This window comes from Patella vulgata, chromosome 1, assembly GCF_932274485.2.
Source record: "Patella vulgata chromosome 1, xgPatVulg1.2, whole genome shotgun sequence".
In the NCBI taxonomy this organism is placed as follows: domain Eukaryota; kingdom Metazoa; phylum Mollusca; class Gastropoda; family Patellidae; genus Patella; species Patella vulgata.
The window spans coordinates 80,322,266-80,345,248 of record NC_065879.2 but is presented as its reverse complement, the minus strand read 5'-3'; the positions used below and the strand labels follow the sequence as shown (position 1 = coordinate 80,345,248).

Sequence of the window (22,983 nt, the reverse complement as noted above, 5' to 3'; positions counted from 1 at the left end):
GGTTGTTGCCTGGCGAGGGATGAGTATCCCCGTGACATGACATGGGTGTTGCGTGTTGTTGTGAAGGATTGTTGTTTGAAGAGAGGTATTTCGGCAGTAACACGTTGTATTTTTTATTTTCATAATTTGCTGGTGTGAGGTTTTTATGAGTGAGGGGAAACTGGATAAAACCCCCGGGGTCGGACATACGATCATTTTACTTTAACCCACGACTTGAATAGACAGTTGACATTATCAACTACAGACCAATCGCAGTTACGTGCATAGGTTTATCGATGCTTGGGACCATCTACTTGAGAGTATGACACCAAGACTCAAGAATAGGCGCTGGTGCAGAGAAATGTAAGACAGAAAACATTAGTAGGACAGATTGTACAATGACGTTAATAGCGATAATTTCAAATTTATTTGAAACAAAAATCACTCTTTGACAGGATGCCTACATAAAAATGATACTAGGGACTATTGTTCTCTATCTGCACGCCACTGTCTCTGATGGGTCAATACTTTGTTGACTAAATGTTCCATCACAATCAGTTGAAATATAAATCAACGGTACTAGTTGATATCAATCAATAATCACCATTAATGAACGTATTTAACACAGCACTATCACAATAATCACTTGTTCCTTTAATGTATTTTTTTATTGACTACAATATAGTTCTACACAATCATTATACTTCCAATAATATCTCTAACTGTTCCTGTAATGTATTTTATTGACTAAAAGCACAACTTTAAAGGCATATCAACAAAAATATGCTGTTTCTTAGATGTGTGAAATAGCTTTAATTCACTGAGGTGAATTGCCGACAATATGTTTGTCAGTTATCCCCCGCGTCATTTAAATATGATCACATGCTATTTGCCTTGACTACAATGAATAGTCTGGAGCCACGGTGGCTAAGTGAGTATGGCGCTTGTTCGCTAGCCTGGAGGTCGCGAGTTCGCACCCGGTGTTGGCCAAGAAAGTTTTTCCGGCGTGGTTCCTCTTGTCAGTGTTGCAGGAGGGAAGGCCTAACATGGAGAGCTGTCTAGTCGTTCGGGTGGTACGAAAGATCGGGGTCCCGTGTAGGCCTACACGTTGTCGTGCACATAAAAGATCCCTTGGCAGTTAGATTTGGATATAAGGTTAGGCCGTAGCGCCGCTGTCCGGCCAAAATTTCCCTCGTAGCACACTGTATGGCGTATGCCCGTCTTCATCAGCCGAGTCGGAGCCGAACGGTAGGACGTTAAAACTCATATTCAATTAATAGTCACAACACAAAAGCATATAATTATCTACTTGTCCCTTTATTGCATTATATATAATTGACTAAAAAATACAAATATTCTGTTCTTCAAGTACTCACGCGTCAAGTAGAAAATTCCGCAAGCCCCGTTTTCATTTGAAACATAAAACAAAAGAAACTCATTAATTACTGCACTTTCAAATAGAAACCGAAAGTGTGTCATAGGCTCAGTTATCAAGTACGTAAACCTCATAAAAGTTACTGACAATAATAAATAATTATGGATAATCATGCATTCCTAAAAACATGATGGAATAAATGTAGATCCCTGACCTCATTCAGTCCTGTAATGATCCTTTGAAAAATGTAACAACAAAAAAAAAGAAGAATACAACAAAGTCTATTTTGTATTTGATTTTTTGAATGGAATGTCTGAGAAGCAGGATATTTTAATTATTTTGGCCTAGTACTACACTATAGATTTTAAGAACCAACAATATAAATCATATCCTGACTAGTTTATTTAATGCATTTTATTGTCCATTATATATTTGTTTATAATATATATCGATATAACTAGTACAGAATAGCTGTAGAGAAGCACCAGCATGAAGGTCTCATCCTGTTGTCAGGGAGATGGGGAAATGGGGTTTAACGTCCAGTCGACACAAACTAAGTCATATGGTGCAATTTCGTTTCAATAAGGGGTCTTTAACAGTGGTCTTTAGCAGATGGAGAAATGGGGTTTAACGTCCAGTCGACACAAACTAAGTCATATGGTGCAATTTTATTTCAATAAGGGGTCTTTAACAGTGGTCTTTAGCAGTGGAGGTGTGTGTGTAGGGGGGGGGGCTGGAGAAAACCAAAGAGGCTGGGCACGCGACTAACCCCTTGACACGTACAAGCTTGGGATCGAAATCACAGACCTTATAATAGTATCACTGACCATTGGCTAATTAAAATGACGGGCGCTGACTGACGGTATCATTTGCATTATCGAGACTACACTGGATAATTTGGACTAGGCTCTAGAACAGGCCCTATGGCCTATAGTAGCGCGGGATATTGGTCTATTTACACAGAACCGTCATCCGCCGATTATATATAGTTCTCAAAATTATATCGATTTGGTATCGATATACCAGTCATTTCGTTTCTAACGGCGAACGTTTATGAAATTATGAAATTGCCATAAATAAACTTTAATTTGCTATTAAACGTTAAGATGCATATGTCAATTTTTTTTAATTTTTTTTTTTTAATTTTTTTTATTTTTAATTTTTTTTTATTTTTTACATTAGGGAAAAATACAGGGAAAGTAGAACTGTTTATCTAATGATAAAGTCAATATAATATGTTAGCCTAAAACTGGCAATTTGTCTACTATCGGAACCGCCATAAATTTTAAACGGATTCTTCGTTTATGAACAAAGTATTTAACTAGGGTTATTAACTACGGAAGCGTATAGGGGTCATGCAAAATTTTATAGAAGGTCTCGAGATCCTGCGATCCTGTGATACTTTCTCGAAATCCCGTGGACACCTGGTAATTTTCTCGAGATCTCAATCTAATGTTCTCGAGATCCCCTGATAATTTTCCTGAGATATTGACATCCTGTGTAAATTTTCTCGAGAATTCAAGTTAATATTCTCGAGATATTGACATCCTGTGTAAATTTTCTCGAGATCCCGAGTTAATATGAAACCTTATATGATAGTGTCTCTACGTTGTGATGCTTGTCTGCGATATCACTTCGGTGGAAGCGGACGTTAAATAAAGCTATTTCACACTCACACACACATTGTGATGCAACCATTGGCCCAATACTTCGCACCAAATTTGATAAAAAAAAATACTCTGAAATTTGTTACAAAGGAAAACTGCTAACTAATGAAAAAATAAACGGACAATCGATAGGGTACCCATGATTTACACTAAATTTGAAATATGATTAAAATCGATAGGGTTCATCGTCTTATGGCCCAAATACTTCACACCAAATATAAAATTCAAAACCCTACCACGTTAGCTTTAATGTGTGAAGCTTTGAATTACAGACATGCATGCTTGTTAAATTATTTCAATTTAATGTTTGGGCGACATTTAATAGAATATGTCATTTTTTGCATGGTTGTCAGATCATATTTTGTTTTAGAATAAAGCTAGACACAGAGTTTATTGTCTTGTGGCACAAATGCTTCGGAGCAGATTTTAAATCCAAAATTTTGAAAAACTCTGGGCTCTAACGCGTTCACAAGGGAGCGCTGCAAATCAATAAGGTTCATTGTCCCGCCAAAAATAAATAGGGTTCCTCTGCTTATGACACTAATGATTCAAAAGAAATTTGAACGATAGTCACGCAAAGTGTGGAGATACGCCCACGCAGCATCTATGCCTCAACAGCATAGAACGGAAGGTCGCTAACCATTGAATTTCAATAAAGTTCATGACCCCAAAGCTTCACACAAAATTGTAAAAGTGAAGCCTCTATGGCGTGAACGAGGCTTTCAGGGGGCGGACGGAGAGGGGGTATATTAAGGAACAGAAAGTCACTGAATGCTGAATATCGATAGGGTTCTTACTCTCATCGTCACATATTTGAAAGAAATACGGACAAAGTTTGCGGAGTACTGAAAATCGAAAGATCCTAGTGCTTCACACCTCATTTATAAAACAAAATCAGTTAAAAGCTATAGCCTCTATTGCGTTAACAAGTTTTTCTGATAAGGGGAATAACTCCAGAACGATAAGGTGCGCTAGAAGCGACAGGGACCGTCCTCTCATGGCCCCAATGCTTTACCCTAAACTTGAAACAAATCCGTTAAAAACTGTAGGCTCTATCGTGTTATTAAGGTTTTCGGAAAAGTGTACGTGTGTGATTGTATGTGTGAGTGTGTGTGCGTGTGTGGGGGGGGGGGGGTAAACTCCGAAACGACAGGTTGTGGGGCGCTGAGAATACGTTAAAACTACGTGCACACATAAAAATACCCGAGATCTCGAGATAATTTACACAGGATGACAAGATCCCGAGAACATTAACTCGAATTCTGGAGATCGTTAACACAGGATGGGAGATTCTCGAGAAAATTATTAGGGGATTTTGAGAACATTAAATTGAGATCTCGAGAAAGTATCACAGGATCGCAGGATCTCGAGGTCTTCTACAAAATTTTGCATGACCCCTATACGCTTCCGTAATTAACAACTTAACCGTGTTTTTGAAATCACTTCCGGTTAAATAAAATCCATTGTATAATTAAATATCGCAACGAAGAAAAACGGTCTCCCTTGAAATGTTAAATGTTTGCGCTTCATCAAACATTGAGTTCATCAAAACATTGCACATGCCATGTGATGAACGAAACCTTCATAACATGCTGAAGGGGGTTTAATTAATTCAAGTTAACAAATTTTGACAACCACGTGTTTTGCGATACAAACAAAGCGCGATCTTCTGGATCGTTTGAGTTTGGGCAACTGAAATATCAACTGAAGAAATTTACATTGGAGTTAATTCTGAAACAACTGATTGTCATTCTACAAGATTTTATTCACGCTAAATATATCATCGATTACACGAATAGCCCAATATGATTAAAATACAGGGGCCTGTTTCACGAAATTTTAACTAAGATAAAATCCAAATTTTAGGAATTTGATTGGATAATATTAGATTGATTTTAGTGCTACGCCAATCAAAATTGAAGTATCTACTAAAATTTGAATTTTATCTATATTTCCTTTCGTTTCTTTATACTTTTGATGGCCTCGACTGCATGAAGATCTGACCGGTTGTAGTGGAAGGTGACGCCAGAGATCATACGAGCGGTTTTTAACCCTATGACGTCATACATTTGAGAAATCAATCAGCGTTGATGTTTCTATTGGGATACCCACAGTTACGTGCACGTCACGCCAAAAACTTGCCGTAACAGAAACCGTTTTATTGGTTAACCCCTCACATCATCCAGAACGCGGGTTATATAACAACTCTTCCAGACGCTAATGTAGTAAAGACAAGTAAAACGAAATTCTGAACTATAAAAAGCGAAACGAAATAGGATCTATGTTTTAATCAGATTGACGGATACCCGTAAATGATTTTCATAACATCATCACCCCATAATTAATTGTAAATACCCTGTATATATATTTTTTTATAAATCACTTTACATTCTTGTCAATTAGGCAACTTTGTGGCTAACATTTATAAAGAAACACTCTTTAGTTCATAATTGAAGTTCATATTTCATAATGGAGTCTAGCCCCCATGCTCTATGATTATTAATCCATTTTCAAAGTTTATGATTACCACAAAAAGTATGAAAAAAGGATACCGCTTCTCGATAATTTCCATATTTAATTCACGTACCGACTGTGAATTCATGTCAGTAATATTCTTGAATAAATTACGTTTTTGTTTATTCCACAGATACTGAAATCGAAAAATTCGTGATAAGATTTAAGAATAGTACAGGATGTCTAAACATCGTTTACTGTCTTTATAAAATGTATTTTAATAAAAAAAAAAAACATTCGTTAAAAGAGGCATCGTAGACTGTGCGTATTATCTGGTCTTGCTTGTTTTTCAGATAAAAGATGGGGAAAACACGTGCAAGTTTCGCGCCAAATTTAACCATTTTCACTACATCTGTGTAGAATACAATATCTGATATGGCATGGGACCTTACACACTTAATATAATTCAAAGCGTTGGTTGGCTGAGGCATGATGGCGATCTACGCAATGCCATTGGAAAATTCCATATTCGCCATGGATTAATAGTTAATAATTGTACAATCGTATATTGTCCCGTGGATTTCAAAATGAAGTGGGGATTTTCGTAATTCTAATTTTGTTACGGAGACGCGTTATTATATAAAATTCTAAACAAATCTTGCACAACGAAAATATACCAAGAGAAATGGAAAGAAATGAAACCATCTGTCGATAATTAAACCGCTCGGCGGTGAGAGTATAATTTTTGGTATTGATCGATGAATACGTTTATCAAAAATAAAATAGACTCTAAATAACGGTACTTTCGTATTAATTGACCTCGGCTATTTTTTTGGCCAAGGAAAATGTGAAATAAATCGGCATTTACCTTGGCTACAGCAGAATGCCGAGGGTAATTGACAGAATTGCTTTAGTTCATAAGAAATGTTCAAGTGTAAAGTTCAAGGCCCGTGAAACAAAATGTCGTTCTTTTTTTGTCCAAAGGAAAATCATCCCACCAAGCTCTGTAACTAATCAAATAATCATTCTATCGTTTTGGAGGATTTTAAATCACATAATTTTATATTATTTAGATAGGCATGTTTTAACGTTTTTGAGGTTGTGTTTATATAATCTTCAACCATAATCTACGTAGATTATCTTCTCCAATTCTATAAAATAAAAATAAAAATGAACGGGTATATCAATGAAAAGATTACATCAAACAGATCTTAAATACATGTAAACAAAACACGCAAATTGAATAATATAATTATTATAATAATAATCCTTACAATGAAAAACCCAACAAATGGGGTCTTAAATAAAGTAAGACACAAAAACTAATTTAATAATATAGACTAATCTTTATAATTTTAACTTATAAAAAACAACAAAACGGGTCTTGAAAAAAGTAGGACACAAAAAATAAATTAATAATATTGGCTAAGCTTTATTAATTTTAACAAAAACAACAAAATGTAGCTCTATAGAAGACACTGAAAATATCAGATAATTGATAATGTATTTTAGCTAAGCTTTAATTTCACCCCCCCCCCCCTCCAGTAAGAGATTGGGCAGATAACAGCGTTCCGTAGTCGCAAACAAAATACAGGATACGCCATTTTTTCGCAAATGAATACCAACACAAGTTTCAATGCAAGGGTGCATTTTTTTACTCATCAATATGAACAAATTTCTTAAAAGAATTTAAACCACTTCCGGAACTTGACGACGAAACCACCTGTACCAACTTTTTTGACAGTTCGTCCCATCTTTCTAAAAAAAACCAACATAATATGACACATAATACATACAGCAAGTTAGCAAGTTATAAAATTGAGCCAAAAAATACTTGAAGGCGACGTAATGCCTGTAAAAGGTGAAAGTCTTTTGCATGGTCAGCCAAGTTTCGGACTGAATTTGATCGGTAATCACGAAAGAAATGCGATGGTTTGGGCTTTAAATTTGTAATCCGTACGGAGATTTGAACAAGCTGACGATTTTTTGTGCTTCAGTAATATGTCAACAGAGGGGGGGGGGGGGGGGCTGGCAAGGACAGCTGTAGTCTTTCGGATGGGATGAAAAACCGAGGTCCCGTGTACACATTGGCGTGCACGTAAAAGATCCCTTGACAGTTGGAATTCGATATAAGAGTAGGCCGTAGTGCCGCTGTCCGGGCAAAATTTCCCTCATAGCACTGTATGGCGTATGCCCGTCTTCATTAGCCCAGTTCGGAGCAGAACAGTAGGACGTTAAACCCCATTTCATTTCATAAGAATAACTGAAAGGAATGTATAATATTTCCTTTTAACGCCCACGTGTCATATTTCACACATAATAAAGCTATGTCTACAAGAGCAATGACATTGTTAAACGCTATTGCTTAATCGATTTTGGCCTTACCTTCCTAGGCGATTTAAACTGATCAGAAAAATATAGAAAATACTCTGAAATTTGGACACGGATTTCTAAATAAACAATTCCTATATCTGCTTGCGGCTGTTTGCAGATTGGTTTACGCTTCTTGATGTTATTCTGAAATTAAATCAACACTATACTTTGGGTCATTTTGAGTCCAAAATATAAAATAAAATCTGTGGTTAAGGGTGCTATCCGAGGTTGGATAATTTTGCCCCGATAATTAAGAATATAACGAAGCTGGGTTTAACGTCTGTCTCACCTACACTTTACGTTTCTCATTTTGAGACAAATATGTGATAATTTTTATGGTCAAAATGAGAGTTTCCGCTTACTTTTTTTTTTAACTCAATCTATACATTTACATTGGTTCTTCCAACCATCCGAAGAAATTCAATTAGACACGATGGCCCCGTAAGTAAGACATTCGATTACTTAATAAACAGGGTTCCTGAGTTCGATCCCGGTGTTGGTCGGGCAAGTGTAGGGACATTTCACTGCGGTTTCACCTTTTCATTAGTGCAGCGATACCTAGTCGTCCAGATGGAACTAAATACCGAGCTCCTATGTACACGCCGCTGTCCTGGCAAATTTTCCATTCATGATCATTATCCCGATTGGTACAGAAAGATACGGGCCAAACCCCTTTTCATTCCATTTCTGTACTTGTGGCGGACACAATTATTTCTTCTTTCGAATGCCAATTAGTTGAGTTTCTTCCATTAAAAACTATTGAATAAATATTTGATTCTGTAGAGATCAACCAAGCTGAAAACTCTTCGAGATACTCGACGAAGTCCTTAAAGACTACTAAAATATTCTCATAAAATATATTCAGACAACAACTGAGACAATGGATGTGATAGTTTATGTTTTCCTTTGTTGATTAAACAATCGATTTTGCAATTTTAAGAGAGAAAGGTAGACAGATTGTTAAAATGTCAAGCAAAAGCGCCTTGCACGTTGAAAGCTCATTGCGCGCGACGAAGAAAAAACCGAGACTGTGAATTCCATTAGTGCATGTTCTTTCAGGACAGAGTTCTACTGGTTAAGCAGGACAGCGTTTGTTAAGCAGGGCAGAGTTATACTGGTCAAGGGTTCTTTCGTGTGCACGCTAACTAGTCCACCAGTGGAAAACAGACTGGAAATCTCTAGAAACTTTCTGGGCCAACACCCGAATTTGACCATAGTGATTGTTTTTAGATGTTCGACGCCATAATCACAACCTCTTCTAAATCACCTGTGTAGCCTTTTCATTGGACAAGACTTAACATTTGAATCATTATCGCTCAGTACATATCGCTTTATGTACTCCATGTTTCGATTACGTGAATTCTTTACTAAGAAAGTTCGTTAGATTATAGAGTAGTGTTTAAAAAAACACGATGGGAATTTGAGGAAGCATTTTCTATTTCAAATCTTAAAATACAATAAGTGTCACACTTTTAAAAAAAGAATGGGAAAGTGGGTCAGATCAAGCAATGCATCATGGAAACATAGCTGTAAAGAAGCAACACCATGGCAGTGTGATATGGGGTCACCTGTCCGGGCAGTGTCGCTTCTGTCTAATCTTATGTCAAATTACAACTGTTAAAGGTCATTTTACGTGCACGAGAACGTGTACACGGGACATTTTTTGACCCAAGCGAGTGACAAAGACGAAACACAAATTGAATTACAAGAGGAAACAAAAAATAATAAAAACCCAACAAATAAGGACTGAACATCTACGTTAAAATCCTATTTTAGATCTTTAAATGGTGACGATTTATCTTGTATTTTGGCATAATTTTTTTCCTTCAAATAGTGACGATTTATCTTGTATTCTGGCATTTTATCTCTTGAAATGGTGACGATTTATCTTGTATTCTGGCATTTTATTTCTTGAAATGGTGACGATTTATCTTGTATTCTGGCATTTTATTTCTTCAAATCGTGACGATTTATAATGTATTCTGGCATTTTATTTCTTGAAATAGTGACGATTTATCTTGTATTCTGGCATTTTATCTCTTCAAATGGCGAAGTTTTGTCATTTTATCTCTTTAAATAGTGACGATTGATCTCGTATTCTGGCATTTTATCTCTTTAGATTGTGGCGATTCTGGCATTTTAGGCCTTAAAATGGTGATGATTGCCTTGTAGTCTGGTATTTCATCTTTTATTTTGGTATGGTAGCCCTTTAAATTTTGCCGATGTATCCTTATATTCTGGACTTATTGTCTCTATACTGTTTTTCAAATGCCAGAAATGTTATTGAGTGCACGTACAAGTATTCTATTATATTTACAATGATGAATCAATAAACTGAGACACATAAAACACGTAACTTGTATTTTTTGTATTTAAAAAGCTCTCGTTCTATCGATTTAAATGTAATCGAAATCGAATTTACAGAAGCACGAAAAAAGAGTGGATCAAAACAAGTAAGGAACACAGAAAGAAAGAAGTGTAAAACCAAAATCGAGATTTTTTTTTTAATTTGTTTTTCTTTTTTTTTTTTTTGTTTTGTTTTGTTTTAATTTCTTATTTGAAAGAAATTACCACCATATCGCCATAAACCAGCCAATAAAGATTAATATTTTACCACCTTTGATTTCGTATCAATGCTTGCATAATTCTCTCACATTACTTCTCTCCAAGAGCGTACAAGTTATAGCACTTATTGTTGTAATGAAAATAGGGTTTAATGAAGACGGGCATTTATTTGTTGCGATGTAAATGAGAACTGGTCAAGTTTGCAAGGCAGAGCAATTATCATACTTCTCACAATGTTTCGTTCGATTAGACCTAATCCCACTCAAACACTGCCATACTCAGCGCACATTTCCGTCCCAAACTATGACTGGTTAACAGTCCGATCAACAACCAGTACATAACGACGCAACAAAATCAATCGGGATTAAACAGGGGTCTAAATATTTTACCGTAAAGTGTCTGGTGACGGATGTCAGCTGTTTCGTAACCTGGCTGTTTCGTACTTAGTTCATTCGTACCTCACATGAGCCGTTTCGTACTTCACTTCACGTGGCTACATTACGTAAGAAGGCGCGAAATGTATTACACTCGATTAACTAGTACATAACAGAACATTGCAGAGAAACTAATTGTGTGATAAAAGAGGCAGATCAAAGAGAAGGGCTGTCTGGTGACAAACGCAGCTACATCACGTCAGAAGGCGCAAAATGTATTACGCTCAATTAACTAGTACAAAACAGAATATTGCAGAGAAACTAATTGTGTGATAAACGATGATATTTACAATAGCTGCAATGTAAACATTATGGTAATCGCCGCACACGTGGATCTTTTTTATCATCTCTTGGACCACACAGCATATCAAAGAGAATGACTGTCATGTTAGGTATTGTGTTTCAACGAACTGGATAGAAATACGACGTGCTTTTTTTGATAAAAAAATGGATAAATATTATCGAATATTTAAAGGTAGGCAGTAATAATTGGTACACGTTTATAGAATTTATATCGGAGATTTGAGTCAAAGATTGTTCGTTCGAATATCGAGTTTTAGCCAATTTTACCTATGCGAGTATCGATGTTTGTTCCCGATTCATCCAAGGGTAATTTTTTTCTTGAAATCAGCACTAACAAACACTAGGATTTTTTAAAAAGTGATCACCACTATATTTTACTCAGAAGAGATTTGATTGGACGATGAGAATGGACACGCTCCGTGAAAAAACTCAAGTTTTCAGTCTCAATACACCAATGGCTAGAGAGGGATCTCTCGGGCCATTGCTTCAAGAATATGTGATACGTTTCTAAAGAACTAGGTTCCATCTTGACTGGCAAACACCTTGTGTCTGAATAAATCTGTGCAAAACTCAGACGCTTGCGCACAGATAACTTCCTGTTACTCTTTTGCTTGTGTAGGGATGGGTCATTTTTTTTTGTTTTTTTTTTTGTTGATTTACTGTATTGTAATTAACTCTGTCTCCGGGTCCTCCGGTTTCCGCCCACGCGCATGCGAATTGTTAAATAAAAAACGAGAACCATAAGCTAGTCCCGAAATGATCAAGTTTGCAATCGGGTGGACGTTACCCCCCCCCTCCCTCTCTCTCTATCTCTCTCTCTCTCTCTCTCTCTCTCTCTCCTGCACACGATTAAATCAGTCTGTAGAATCGCGGGGAACCTTCGAGACCAGTTAGGTGATCTAATAATAGATCTCCTGATTATAGTGAGCAATTGCCTTACTTACCGATCCAACGTGGCCCATCCTTTAGATGTATTCATTTGATTTGTTTGTGTCAATGAAAATAGTGTTTCTCAGTAACGATGAAATAATATGTGTATGTAAAACGAATGACATGCTCGTTTTTTTTAAATCGTTTAAATTTTATTCGACTTATATAAATATGAAGAAACAGTCAATATTATATCGATATCGATCGTGTAGTTACAAATTCATTATGAACGAGCGGACTGTCATTGCTATATTCGTTCAAAAGTAGATACGGGAAAATTAATATATTGAAAATTTCATTCAAAGTTATCGGTGTTTGAAGATGTTGCATAGATTGTTTATTATCGTAACAGGGGTACTTGACAAGCGAGACTATGTCTAGATTCAACATTTTTAAATTTAATTATATAAAGCGAGAATTTTATATTTTCTAAGAAAGTCAAAACATAATTATCTCTCTGTCTTGTGCTCAATAGGTTGTCAACTCACTATTATACGATCATAGGTATCATTCTCACACTTAAAAATCATTCACACCGGAAATAATAACACAATTACCTCCCTTGTTTCTTCTATTCCTCCCATGGAATAGCTATCTTCAAACGTTTGAATTTGAAGTTGAAAATGATATTGTTGCCTATTTCACAACGGGCAAAAGTGAATTATAGGATTAATAAGATAATTCTTTAACAAGGCAGGACTGTTTATATATACCATCTATTTTAAGGCTAAATTTCAATACATTTTAAAAATATAACTTAAAAATATGAAATTATCGCTTTAATGGCGATTGAGTTTCAACTCATTTAAATCTCGGTGTTATCATTTACAAAAAAAAAATATCTCTTTGTAATAAATCAATTAATTTATACCATTACTAAAGTGTCTCAAATTTTATTGTCACCAGTTTGACTCTTATAGTTATAAATATCTCCTGATTAAGACTTGGTATATGTGCCAAATAAATTCCCACACTCGGCACACAGAGATCCATCTACTTCATACCTCGAGAATAGACCGCCATATCTAAAAATTAATATACTGTTTTGTAGTGCGGTTCTACTCTGTTTCACATCTGTCACGCACACAAAGACTAAATAAACTTTTTCAATATTGTATTAAATGGAAGCAGAATAACTACTAAACAAAGTTTTCGAAGTATACTTAGTGTTTTCGACTAAAATCGTCGATTAAGAGCTTAAAATTTCGGTCAACTAGCTTTGTGTCTGTTCTCAAGCTGGGAGCCAACTGTAAGCAGACAACCTAAGTTTAGTATGAAATTCCCATATACTTTCAGGAGATCTAATTAGGAAATACTACGCCCAAATTAGGACATATAATTCAGACTGGACCCAATTAGCTATACATGTATTAGCTATATGTTAAAATCAGAATAATTTTAAATTACAACCATTAAAGATACATTATTGGGGATTAGATAAAGAGGTTTCAGTTCTCACTATTATAGTTAAAAACTAGATAATGTAAAGGGAATTTGCTGAAAATTTCAGTCCAATTGATCCACTTTGAACCGAGAATTTAGCGATTGAATTTTCGACCTAACCTGGATCATCATTACTAAAGTCGGTACTTTAAAAAAAAACATTGTCTCTATTATCCATTTTTTGATTTAATCATAAATGAGTGTTGAGCAGCAGATCTGATCATACTCCAGTAAATATCACAGGCTAACGATGACATCGATAGTTGATTATGGTCTGGATAAGTTAATTAATGTCTGATTAATAATTTAGATAACATTTCAGGCCAAAAGAAAGACCTGCAATAGGTAGATTTAGCTCTTGCGTAATGTATGTTTAAAGGGATAATAGGACAATAGTGGTGTCAGCCATTATCACATATGTTATAGAACTGGTTAAACACGTTCCAAATATAATTTTAACAAAGAGATCATTGCAACAATAGAGGCATAATGAAGATGTGAAGAATCAGAAGTGACGGAAACAATAGTAAGCAAGAGTTGTGACTGAGTAAAGAGCGATAACAGATACACGGTTGAATTTCTGCTCACTGATAATTCCTTCGAGGACCAAACGTTGTTATATGAGACAGTGAGAGGATATCTGACAATTCATAAAAGAATTGACTGTCACTAGATAAGCGAAAAGGAAAACAGTAGAAAAAGTCCATGCATTACTACGATTTTATTAATTATAGAATGAATAAAAACACGGGAATGTACGGGCTATTTCTATTTTTCTCGTGTTAAAAATTAGATTTGGAATGTGTTTAACCAGTTCTATCACGTATGTGATAATGACTAACAGTGACTGACACCAATATTGTCCTTTAATGGGGTTATCTCCTATAGGACTTACCATCTCTCCTAATTAGGACTTACTATCTCCTAATTAGGACTTAATGAGGCTAGTTGAGAACAAATGTTATATCATTGTTAAAACACACTCGTATGAATGCAGACTGTAAATCAAGAACACTTGATAGCATTTCACATTTCGTGATAACTGCCTTCTTCAATGGGATATATACTTATTTTTTAAAAATATTCTCTTTTCAGACATCATGACATGAATATGTGAGTAGTCACGTGACTTGAAGTTATTAATACAAGATGTGTGATTGGTTGATCGCCTGTCACGTGATATTCGGACTATTGATACAGTTACTGATAAACCATGGAGCCTGTAAGTATTTGATGTATGAATGCACTCGCTATTTTACGATCATGTCTAGGCTATCGGATGGGACAAACAATAGAGGTCCCGTGTGCACATTGGAGTGCACGTAAAAGATCCCTTGGCAGTTGGAATTCGATATAATAGTGCGCAGTTGTCCGGGTAAAATTCCTCTCATAGCACACTGTACTGCGTATGTCCGTCTTCATTAGCCCTTGGAGTAGAACAGTAGGACGTTAAACTCCATTTCATTTCTGTGTATATAAATGACTCGGTTTATTTCTATTAAAAGAGAGAGAGGGGGAGGACCCGGAGAAACCCCATGAGGTTGGACAGGCGACCCTACTCCTTGTCACGTACAACCGGGGAATGGAAACCACGCCATCCAACTCCCCTTATTGCTATTAAAAGAAATTGTGTTTAATTTCAGACGCTGGCTGTAGGTCACATGAAGGAATAGACTACCTAACAGCAGATAAATATGGCACAGTAGATTATTTTTACTCTCCTGGGACCACTCGGTACCCTAATTATACTTATTATGAGTGAGTAATTGTTTATAAATAAAACTATTTAGGAGACGGAAGTTGACAAATCAGATTTATTTTCAGGAGATAGACGCTGATCTCAACAATAAAATATGACAAAGGCAATTATTTGTATTCTGCATGACTCGGTAGCCTAATTATACTTATTAAGAGTTATTACAGTTTTAAAAAAAGTACTATTGTCAGGCGCTCAAAGTCAGCTACACAAATTTATTGGCTGGGCACTGAACTCGACTATCACTATTGTAGCACAATTCATGAGTTTTTCCTAATTATACTTAAAAGAGTGCGTAAATTTATATTTTAAACACAATATTCAGGAGACGGAAGTCGACATCAAAAATAAATTGTCGGGAGCACAGTGCTCTATTTTTATCCTCCCGGTGGCATACGGTGCCCTAATTATTATTTATTATAAGTAAGTAAATTTAAAATCAAAACAAGTATAGTTAAGGGGCGGAAGCCGACAAAAAAATTGGTCAGGGAGCCTCAAGACAGCAACACGAAATTACTCTAATTCTTCTGGTGGAATCAATCGGTACCCTTATTATACTTATTTCAAAAAACCTAGCTCACAGGCGGAAGTCGGCAAATATACCTATTTTCAGCAGCACAAAATTGTTGGCGGGAATATGAACTCAACTATAAATATGGCACAGTTCACATTTTTACTGTCCTGGAACCACTCAGTAAATAAATTATATTCATTATGAGTAAGTAAGTTTTTGAAATCCAAACAATTTCAATTAAGAGACCGGAGTCGAAAAATTATTGTCAGGAACCCAAAGTCATCAACACAAAATTAGTAAATTGGAAAAAAATACCAACTATAGTTAAGATAAATTGTTTCAATGACATTTAGTAATTGAACTGGAATAAACAGGTCACAATTCTATTGAATACAATGTCAGCAGTACAAACTTATAACGAAAACGCGGAACTCGACCATAAATATAGCATAGTTCATTATTTTTTCTCTCCTAAAACCACACATTGCCCTAATAATTTTTTGCGTGTTTTCATGGACCTAAAGTCAGCAACACAAAATTATAGCACAGTTCAATATACTTACTAACCTGGAACCACTCTTTGTCCTAATTATATACACTTATTATAAGAACATAAAAAAAAGTTAGTTAAGAGGCGAAAGTCAGTAAAACAAATATCGTCAGTAGTCCGAAGTCAGCAACAATAAAGGTATAGAAATGCTCCAGATCTTGACTTGGTTACCATTGTCAACAGTGTATTAAGTTACTCTCGAATATAAGAGATCTAATTCAAATTTACAATGTTTTATCTTGGGACAATATTGGTTTTAATTAACTAACAACAATGGCTTAAATCAGAATGCTGAGAGAGAAAAAAACAATGAGTAAAACCAAAATCAAAATGGTTAGGTGGTTGTTTATTGTGGACTAATATTATATATAATACTGTTTGATATAGACTAACATTACTGTTTATTGTAGACTGATATTGTACACTAACATGTATAATACTGCTTATTATAGACTAATATTATATATAATACTGTTTATTGTAGACTAGTATTATATATAATATTGTTTATTGTAGACCGATATTGTACACTAACATGTATAATACTGTTTATTGTAGACTGATATTATATATAATACTGTTTATTGTAGAATTATATATAATACTGTTTATTGTATAATACTGTTTATTGTAGACTAATATTATATATAATACTGTTTATTGTAGAATTATATATAATACTGTTTATTGTAGACTAACATTATATATAATACTGTTTATTGTTATTGTGGACTAATATTATATTATTGTGCGTAGGGGGGACCTGGAGAAAACCCACGAGGCTGGACAAGTGCCCATACTCCTTATGACAGACCTTATGATTTAAGTGCACGCGTTATACCATTCCATCATCCAACCCCCCATTATTCGAAAGAAGAACGATAAGACACGTCTCTTGTTCATCCCCTCTTAATAATTTTTTCAGCGATCAGCTCTGTGAATGGCAGATTAGATCAGAGGAGGACAATCGATTAGTTAAAATTCATTTTAATCTGATACATGTAGAAGATGATACCAACTGTGAATTGGATAATATAACTATATATGACGGTAAGTTGTACATTAGAATAATTAAACATACATTATGCAAGAGCTAAATCTACCTATTTCAGTTCTTTCTTTAGACTTGAAATGTTATATAAATTATTAATTAGACATTAATTAACTTATCCAGACCATAATCAACTCTCGATGCCATCGCTAGCCTGCGATGTTTATCGGATTAGGTTCCGATTTGTTGTTCGACTTCCATTCATGATTTAATCATGAACTGGATAATCGAAACTATGTTTTTTATCGTACCGACTTTAGTAATGACGATCGAGGCTAGGTCGAAAATTCAATCGCTAAAATTTCGGTTCAGAGTGGACCAATTTGACTGAAATGTTCAGCAAATTCCCTTTACATTATCTAGTTTTTAACTATTATAATGCAAACTGCCAGCTCTTTATCTAATCTCCCATAATGTATCTTTAAGTATCTAACATAATATGGTCAGTAGCGTGCAAAGACGGACAAAAGGGGCGACGGCACAGGGTGTCCATATTTTCAAGGGTGGACATGTAATCAAGGACGTATATATAAATTAATATTAAGGGGAGTGGTGACCGCTGATTTTGAAGAGAGGGGTAATTGGGGCGTGGTAATCGTTTGTTTTGCATAGAGGTGGCAATTGGGGCGACGGCCCGGGTAACCATTTCAAGGCAGAGCATCTAATCAAGGGCGTGATATAAAATAATATCAAGGGGTGTGGTGGCCGCTTATTTTGCATAGCTCGGTTGGTGGGTGGGAGTGGACGGCAATCCTCTACGAGACATATTTTGACAACATAGATCATGTTAGAATCGATTTGTCGCATAGTTGAGCCACAGTATATGACATATGATTGAGCAATATGATTATGAGGTAATGAACACCAGAATCTGCCAATAGCGTTGGAACCGTCTGATTACGAGAATTGCGCAAAAACTCAAGGGGGTGGAAAAGCTCTAAACCCTCTAAACCGATGACGCAAAGCATGTCATAGTGACCCCTCCACTTCGTCCCTGAACCGATACTTGTTTGTTCTACCGCATTCGCAATACGGGAAGCATCACAGGCTAGCTAATCCTACAATCCCATACCAACCTGGATGGAACAGTTCGAGAGGCATGTACAATTGAGACCAAGTAAAACTGTCTACATTTTCGTTATCAGTCGTGCCAGTCATACACAATCAACATATTACCAATGGAATTTTGAGACTACTCTGCCTTGATATTCGACAACGCACAACAGCTATGTAAGGCTTATACATGTATATATGTATGTAGAGAAAATATACTTAGGCGCGATTTCCACAAACATTGATTGGACATAGAACGACAGATTATCAATGAACACGTGACACCAAAAGACAAGTGTGCGATCATCTGAAGACGATGAAGAAGATAAATTAACGACAGACTTGACCTATTCAAAATTCCTACGCATGTTAAATGAAATAAAAATTAATGTAAAAAAAATTTGAATGTACAGAAAGGTTTATCATTTTTAAAGAGAATAACGTTCTGGGGATTCGAAACTACATTATAATAATACTTCCGGTTTTCGAAGTTACAATAATACTTCCGGTTTTGATAAAACTGAGTATTCCGACAGTCTGTGTTATCCGACATATTGTAACGATCCCATACGATATCGGATTTGAAAGAGTCCACTGTATGTAGGTAGGTTATATAAACTTAGGCGCGATTTCCACAAACATTGATTGAATAGAATCCAGTTTCGATCGACTTTGCCGTTTGATAACTCCATTTAATCAATATCCAGTCATGCATTAGTCAATTCGTTTGGTGCTCTTGGTGGAATCAAGCATGGGCGATATGCTTGACCAATATTTTGTTCGGTCGAACGTTGTTGTCCGATCTAATTGTTCTTCAATTTCATTCAATCGTAACGGCACAGCAAAGGCGCTCCAAGGCCTGTGTTAAACAACGCTATACCCTGGACACGTCATTATCTATACATCGGGGAGCCACGGTGGCTAGCTGGTTAAGACGCTGGCTCGCTAGCCTGGAGGTCGGGTGTTCGATCCCTGCATTGGCCGAGAAAGTTCATCCAGATTTTCCGACGTGGTTTCCCCTTGTCAGTGGTGCAGAACGGAGGACCTGACAAGGACAGCTGTCTAGTCCTTCGGATGAGACGAAAATCCGAGGTCCCGTGTATATATTGGAATGCACGTAAAAGATCCGTTGGCAGTTGGAAATCGATATACGAGTAGGCGATAGTGCCGCTGCCCGGGCAAAATTTCCTTCATAGCACACTGTTTGGCGTATGCCCGTCTTCATTAGCCCAGTATAGGAGCAGAACAGTAGGACGTTAAACCCCATTTCAATTTTTCATCGGCAGAGAAAGTTCTTCGGAGTTTATCAGCCAGGTTTCCCATTGACTGAGGACCGGGCAAAAACAGTTGGGACGAATAACTGCGGTCTCGGGTACACTTTGGCATGCACATTAAAGAGCCTTTGACAGTTGGTAATCGGTGTAGATTAGGCGGAAACACAACCAGAAAAGTAGGGCGTTAAACCAACCAACCGGGTCATGCGGTATGGAGTGGGCGGTGGTTTAAATTAAGTCAGGGCCCTGTTTCACAAAAACTTAAAGCAATGTTAATTCAGTTTTGAAGCGTAATTGCTTACATTCTAAGTGAACCCACCGGAAATGTGCACTGCGCACAGTGTAACTAAAATCTATTAAAATTGCATTTTAAGTTACAATCGGTCTTCGTGAAAAACAAAAAATTTAAAATTTCATTTTGATTTTGGTTAAAATCTATTTTAGTGATTTTAGCTTAAGTTTTTGTGAAACAGGCCTCTAGGAGTTCGTTTACATGCATGCCAACATACAGGCTGTGAGCATCTGTTGCGATCGGATCAATTTTTATTAGCATTTTTAAACTCTAAACCAAAGCGTGTAGGCCAATATGAGGGGATTCTGTGTCTATTTAGGGATACAACAACAGCTAAATTTAAACCAATTCCCCAAATCAAGCATTGATATTGTCCCCGATGCACCCAAAGGTTGGTGAACGATGTATTATCTACATCTACATGGATAAAACTGAGGCAATTGTATACTGGCTTAATTTATCGGTGATTCCCCCAATGTATGCATTAGTCGTGCATTGTTAGACTGAAGCCTGACCGAAACTGAAGGTTGGTGGAAGATGCCGAACATGGATACCAATTTGGCTTTGACAAGGGCGTGTGCTGGCTTTGAATTTATCGCCAAGGACAGGCTAAATATCCTCCGTTTCGCTAATGTATGGCCTAGTGTCGCGGATTTAAACCTTGTATCGAGACTCAGGCCGGACATATCCCGAATGTTGGTTGGCAATGACAAAGGTGTTACTAGTAGAGACTTACAGAGCGTAAATTTAATATCTGTCTCAACTTTCGATTTGTTGTGTATGTACTGATAACTTACATACATTTGTTTTCGCAGGTAAGGACACGGAAGCCATACCAATAGCAACAATATGTGGTATCGGCAAAAGTCTTATATACTACAGCTCGGGGGTCTATATGTTCGTTGTGTTCCGTACCAATCATCTTAACCACTATAAAGGATTCACTGCAAAATACAATTCGGAACCTTCACGCACATCAGGTAAGCTCTCTAGAACGCATAATTAGTAATGTCAGGTGAACGCAACTGACTGTCTGACAGCTCGAGACAAACACAGTGAGAGAGACAAATAGGTTTAACACCCACTTGACACAAGTCTGTTCATTTCGGGACTAACACGTGGTTCAATTCTATTTCCATAATTCGCTTATGCGTACGAGGAAGCTGGAGGACCTGGCGAAGATCCACGATGCTGGACAGACGAGCCTCCTCCTGGTCACGTGGAAGTAATATGCTAATCTTTAATAACTGTTTTCAACAATCAGCTACGAGAGTTTATCATGTCTAAATTAAACACACCACTACACGTAGAGGTGAAGGGGTCAATGTCTTGTATGATCTCTTGATATGATCTCAATATTATAAAACACGCTAAGTAACATGAACTGTGATGCTGTATAATATTATATAATTCTGTCTCGATCAAGTTCGAAATTTTACTTTGTCATATTATTCGAGTGGTCTAACACAGTTCCACGACTGTATGTACCAAGTCGTGAAGTGGCTTTTATGGGGATCTTCGGTTTTTTCCCAGACCTGTAGAAAAATGAATGTATTAATAAAAAATAATATGTTTGTTCTAAAAATGTGAAAATGACCCGGGGGGAGATACTTGAACGTTACATATCTCTACATTTCAGGGGGTGGTGGTGCAGGAACAATGGGCGCCACCATGGGAAGCATCGCTGGCGGTGTGCTAATTATTGGTGCCATTTGCTGCTGCTGCTTCAAGAAAGGAATGAAAGGACGGGCTATCAAACCATCAACTACCTTCAGGTTCGGGAACAGGGGACTGTTCTCGGGGAACACAACGACGCTAACTAATCGGCCACGGAACAACGCAAGAACGACGACCACACAGAGTATTTTCAACGTTCGCAACAACACCGTGCAATTTAACAACTGTCCGCTTCAAGCAACTGCTTGTTCGCCGCCGTCCTACTCCTCTTTAGGAATCAACAGTAATGGAACCCCGTCCAAAAACCAAGCCCCTCCTCCTGCCTATTCTTCTTTGCCCAGTGGTCAAAACGATCCTCTCTCGCCTTCAATCCTAATACTGCCAGAGCCACCTCGCTACTCCTCTATAGCAGGCAACGTCGCTCATACCGTTTCGGAAACAAAATTTGTAGTACCACCACAACAACCACGTAAGCAAGCTCCAACGGCCAACAATGACAGAACAAACAATCGCGGCCAGCCAGTTTCCCAAACAGCGGCATCAGTACCGACGAGGAACGAAGAATCGATTTGGTCCCCACCTCCTCCATACGAGTATAAATTTTAAGCCACGTGTTAAATTTCCAAATTTGTTACGTATAAATATTCTCTGGGTTGTATTCTTCGACGTTATGTTGTGGCATTTTTTACGTTGTATTCTTAAACCTTACATTGTATCATTCCTTTAAGTCCTAACCTATTTAGTATTTGCGATGGCGTGACTTACGGGAACATTTATTTTATGCGGAGAAAAACAATACCTGTTTACCACCAAGTCCTAAGCAATTTATTTTTTGCACTGATGTAACTTACTGGACGATTTATTAGTGGAGAAACAAACATTGGCTGTTAACCAACAATATTGAGTGTCGTTAACACTACCAGTTGCATGATATTCAGGGAGATTTATTGCTAATATTGCGAAATGCAGTTACACTCTTGCCTTTCTACTCACCTCTTTATTTCTTTCAATGTCCTTATTCGCACAACGAACAGTTGTGGCTACTTGACTCGTAAATACGCCCAATCTGATGAACATTAGAAGTTTTTCCACTCGTGTTTCGTTTGCTTCCTGTTATATGCCGTATTTTATATTCTACTGGGCACAATTTTACTGAACTTCTGTCAAGTCGTGTCCTACTGTACGCATAACATCCAATCGTCGATTGGTCTATGTATAAACTTATTACGGGGACCTCTCCGAGTATAGTATGGTAATCTCATATAGGATCTCTGTACATCCTCTGTATACCCA

At 36.8% G+C, this 22,983-nt stretch overlaps 1 protein-coding gene across 1 annotated transcript; it reads left to right on the top strand.

The window, feature by feature from the left end:
* Nucleotides 1–14,630: 14,630 nt before the first annotated feature.
* On the top strand, nt 14,631–22,311 carry LOC126824689 (uncharacterized). The gene is made up of 5 exons (XM_050554010.2): nt 14,631–14,745; nt 15,167–15,281; nt 17,269–17,393; nt 20,829–20,993; nt 21,653–22,311. Exons 1-5 carry the CDS (start codon nt 14,673–14,675, stop codon nt 22,294–22,296), a joined length of 1,122 nt encoding a protein of 373 aa, XP_050409967.1. The 5' UTR covers nt 14,631–14,672; the 3' UTR covers nt 22,297–22,311.
* Nucleotides 22,312–22,983: the final 672 nt, after the last annotated feature.

Coding starts and splice junctions, on each gene's coding strand:
- LOC126824689 (XM_050554010.2), top strand. CDS start 14,673: ATGTGTGATTGGTTGATCGCCTGTCACGTGATATTCGGACTATTGATA. Junction 15,282..17,268: donor CCTAATTATACTTATTATGA/GTGAGTAATTGT, acceptor TAATTTTTTCAG/CGATCAGCTCTGTGAATGGC. Junction 17,394..20,828: donor TAATATAACTATATATGACG/GTAAGTTGTACA, acceptor TTGTTTTCGCAG/GTAAGGACACGGAAGCCATA.